The 4,654-nt window shown below is 33.6% G+C and overlaps 1 protein-coding gene across 1 annotated transcript; it reads right to left on the bottom strand.

Moving 5' to 3' along the window:
- Positions 1 to 195: 195 nt before the first annotated feature.
- Positions 196 to 4,461, bottom strand: LOC107579400 (FYVE and coiled-coil domain-containing protein 1-like; the record flags this gene model as incomplete). The annotated part of the gene is made up of 5 exons (XM_016265233.1): positions 196 to 383; positions 653 to 796; positions 1,972 to 2,078; positions 3,102 to 3,227; positions 4,355 to 4,461. Coding segments are annotated over 5 exons (587 nt in total), but the record flags the coding sequence as incomplete, so codon positions are not given.
- Between the last annotated feature and the right edge of the window lie 193 nt (positions 4,462 to 4,654).

Below are 4,654 nucleotides of genomic sequence, written 5' to 3'. Positions count from 1 at the left end.
ATATATATATATATATATATAATGATATAACACTGCTCTATACTGGGGTTTTAGTTACTGTTTAGGGGTAACTCAATAATGCAACATTCCTTTTTAAAGCTAGAAAAGGCAACACGCATATTACATATTTACATATTAACACGAAATAAATAAATTAATTGATACATCTGCCAATCTGTATTTATGGATATTACATATTAGGTACAGAACCAGAGATTATGAAGACATGAACAGAAGTGATTACAATGATGTTTCTGAAGTCTAAGGTGTTTCTAATGTGTTACCAAACCTGTGAGTAACTGCTAACCAGACTGTTGACACTAGAGCAGCGACTGGGTGGTTTCCACACATGGGCGGGTGAGATAGCTGATCCCAGAGTCTTTCTGTATGAGTGAAATGCACATAAAAACCATGTAATTTGTTTTGCTAACATTCACATTGCAGGCAACTATTTTGTTGGAAATACTGAAAAATGTATTTGTATTATACACTTTTTAAAATGTTTAAGATTAAAAATAAAAATTAATTACATATGCTGTAATGTTGCTATTAAATCTGCAAAATACAACTGCTTAAATATCTTGCAGTCTAAATGTGTTGAAATAGGGACTTTACTGTTGTGATATGCATGTGTTGAATCCTCGTGAATTACCTTGCAAAAGTGGGCCAGTCAGAGTCAAGGTCGTGACCTCGGGATGCTACATCAAACTGGACCTCATTGAGTTCATACAGGTGGTTGATGATATCAATGTTCAGATGGGACTTCAGGAAGGGACTGCGTTCATAATACCACTCACTGTGTATGACAAACAGAAATAATTACCACTCATAAACAAGACTGGAGTTCTCAGAATGCTTTCAGAGATGTTATACCCTGTGCATTTCTACAAATGTAGCTTTCCTTTTGTAACATAAATAACACTGGACTTTGGACAACTGTATTGTCAGTATTACAATAAAAATAGCTGACATTACATGTATGCATGCTACAATGAGACAAGAAGTTGCTTGTTTCAGAGAAGTAAAAGCAGGTAGAGGAAGAGAAATTGATGTGTGGATGAATTTGTTCTGAATCAACATTTCATCAAGAGCAGCTTTGCACTATTGCATTAACATTCTCTATTCAAATAACTATGCTGTGTCATGTGCAAAAACATTTAGAAATAAATACTAATTACTATTAAAATTAATTATTTGCAATTTATTGGAGACTAATTTGCTGAAATCGTCAAAACCTTCTAAAGATGGGTAGCAGAGCATGCATCTCTTTTCATGCAAGCGCTTTGTTTTCGTGTGAATTTTCGACCACACTTTAAAGCCAAATGTGGTTGCGCTTTCCACCAAAATGGTTGTTTACTTGTTTGATTGAAAGTCTCAGGCATACATGCATCACATCAGTGTTATTTTACTATAATGGAGATACTATCATAGTTTTTATTCATATTTTCATTCGTTTGTAGTTTTCTAGTTTCATTTTAGTTACAGTTTTAATACTATTATTTTTGTCATTTTTATTAGTTTTGTTCTGCTTTTTAAAATATGACTACATAGTTTTTATAAAAAAAATCTTATTGTTTTGGAACATCAAAATGAGAAATGTTGCCTTGGCAACTAGCTGTAATAAAATATGTTTGTGATTTGTTATATTTTAGTTAACGTTTCTTGCAAGTAACTAAAGTTTTTTTATGGTTTTTGTATGGTTTTAGTAACCCTACAACAACCTGGGTCACATGATATACTACTGCTATTATTTATACTAGAATGTCATACTTCTACATCCTATCATCATTACTACTTCTTCTCATGTTAATTTTCAGTTAATGTCAATTAATACACATTTTACTAGACATTTACTGGAAATACAAATGATTTTTGTACTTTAACAAAGCTACTGTATGCATTTGGAGCAATGCATCAATCATCCTGTACAAGTTCCCACTAAGATGTTTGCATTTTTGTTGAATACATTACCATGTGGTTTTGTAGTTCATAAGACATTGCTGAAGAGTGTCTGCCAGCCTTTGGTGCACCAGACAGTAGCGGATGAAAGCCCGTCCTTTCCCTAACGACGTCTTCAACTAAATCACACAGGTAAACACAAAGGCCTTGCATTTAATAAAGAATATATGTAAGTTTTGAAATGAGACCTGAGCATGAAATATGTTGTGGATAACTTTGTATAAATTACACAAGTTTCTGTCTGACCACAACACAACAGCTTCTCATTTTGTTGATCACATTCGAAAAACCCACAAGATTCTTATGGTAATGGCACGAAATTACATGTTGAATAACAATAACAATGCACACGTAGCGCTAACAACAACTGACAATCATTTTAGAGTTTTGAAAGGAAGCAGTAACTTGGTTCAAAAGTCAATGTGCAGATTATCGGCTTAACCATAAGCATCACTACACTATAGTTCATGTTTAAAATATAAAATTCCTTTTTAGTATAAGAAACATCAAACTTTTGGGAGTCCGAGCAAATACTGAATCAAGAAAAAGATTTTGATTCTGTTCTGTTGATTTGGCACACTGGAAATGGAAGGTCAAGCTGAGTGCACTGCATAGTGGGATACAGTATTCAGTGCAGTGTGATCTGGTTTTATGCTGCACATTTTGGCAAATGCAATAATAGGACATTTCTGTATTCCATGTATAGATGCATGCCAAAATTTGATACTTAAAGTTTAATACTTAAGCTTAGTAGTAATATTTAATACTTTAGCTCAAAAAAGGTTTAATATTTTAGCATAGTGGTTCGACTCCCACAATATGAGCAATGGTAATAGTTATTCCCGTCTTAGCAAACAGCACTAAAAACCACCTGCCTTGGTAAAGGAATAACATGCCTGTGAACTTCACAGTAATCTTTGTGAGAGTCACTACTGTTAGTCGAATACCTATAACACATGACCAACCTGAAGCTGAATGTCACTGTTTCCTGCTTCGAACCCTCCAGAGAGGTGCAAATATAAAACGGATGTAAAAAATGTCAGAACACCAGCAACATGAAAGTGCGAAAGAGAAGTGAGAATGCAGGCTGGAGCCAAACATGCACTGGCTGAAGAGAGTTTTGGGCTTGTGCGGTGGATTACCTCGGGGATTGCTTTGACAAAGCGAATGCAGTCATTAGCTCCTTTAATCTTGGCCAAGCAGTCACAGAAATAGTCCCAGTAGTCTTTCCTGCTGCCCAGAAATGTGGTCCTCTCTTTCTGGTCAAACTGGACACAGCGGTCAACAGGTTAATCTCAATGCAATCACTCTAAACATTAAGTTTGGTTAAATATGAATGTGGAGATCCCCAGTCATCCAGGTCACCATCATTTAAAGTCAAACAACAAGAAACTAGTTCAGTGGTAACAACTGAATTTCACAGGACATTCTACATTTTGTAGACTATTTCCACCAGAAACATTTTCGACATTGTGGGCAAAAAATCTGCCGAATTGATATATATTGCAGTTTTTGGTAACTGAAATATAGCTGAAAAAATGTAATACAAATATTACATGAAAAACTTTGAAACAGAAAACTAGAGATGCTGCTTTGGCAACTAAATGAAATAAATCAAGTTGAAGTAGTAAAATTACTAAACTAAAACTGAAATAAAAATTTCTTAAAGCTATATGATAAAATGACATGCACATATCAAAATTTCTAAAACTTAAACTAAAATTAAAATGAAAACTGAAAAAATAATAAAGGTTATTAAAATATGAATAAATACTATAACAGCATATAAATACTACTAAAATAAAACGTAAGTCAAATTAAACGTCAAATTAAGATTAAATTAATATGTACTTAACCAATTATTAAAAAAAAAAAAAATAATGAAATTAATTATGTCCCCTGGCTCATAAGTGTAGTAAATGAATAAATGAGTAATCTTCTGTTTTGTTTTTTTCTCCTGCAAATAATCGGATCCTTATTAAATTTTGGTCAAATCTGCACTAAATACTGCACTATTATTGATAGATAACATTTAAATGAAATCAGTGAAGACACAAAAGGCAAGGATGCACAGAACTGAGTCTGAATTCTGTGGAAATTTCCGCTGAATTCTGTAGTTGCAGATTCCACGCTGGGCTAGATATACAGTAACTTCAAGAAAGAGTCCCTGATGAAAAAAAAAAAAAAACCTTGCTACGTGTACTGCGTTAGGCTAACTGAGACTTGACATTTGCACTTACATATTGTTGCTCTTTTGTTAGTTTTGATTGCCTCTATTGTCCTCATTTGTAAGTCGCTTTGGATAAAAGCGTCTGCTAAATGACTAAATGTAAATATAATGAACAAAGAAAACTCAAGCATTAAATGTTAAACGACCTTAAAGACTGAGCCGTACCTGCAGTAGGTACTCCAGTTTATAACAGAACTTGTGAAGACTGGCGCTGTCATCGGTGATGGGCTCTCCAGAATCATAATGTTCTTTGCTCAACTCAGAAACTGCATCTGCATAAACAATTGAGTTTTAGCAGAATATAGATTAAAAATATGAAGTCATTTGTTTAATCTCCTTTGAAACAACTAGCCTCATTTATTTCATAAGAGGTTGCGTGAACATTTTAAAGCCAAGCACAACAATTCTCCAAATTTCAATAACATCTTAAAGGGGTCATATGATGCTATTTTAAAGATCATTATT

This window comes from Sinocyclocheilus grahami, unplaced genomic scaffold (assembly GCF_001515645.1).
Source record: "Sinocyclocheilus grahami isolate Dianchi unplaced genomic scaffold, SAMN03320097.WGS_v1.1 scaffold17075.1, whole genome shotgun sequence".
Classification (NCBI taxonomy): domain Eukaryota; kingdom Metazoa; phylum Chordata; class Actinopteri; order Cypriniformes; family Cyprinidae; genus Sinocyclocheilus; species Sinocyclocheilus grahami.
Note: the sequence above shows the minus strand (reverse complement) of the source record. Positions and strands in the feature narration are given on the sequence as shown.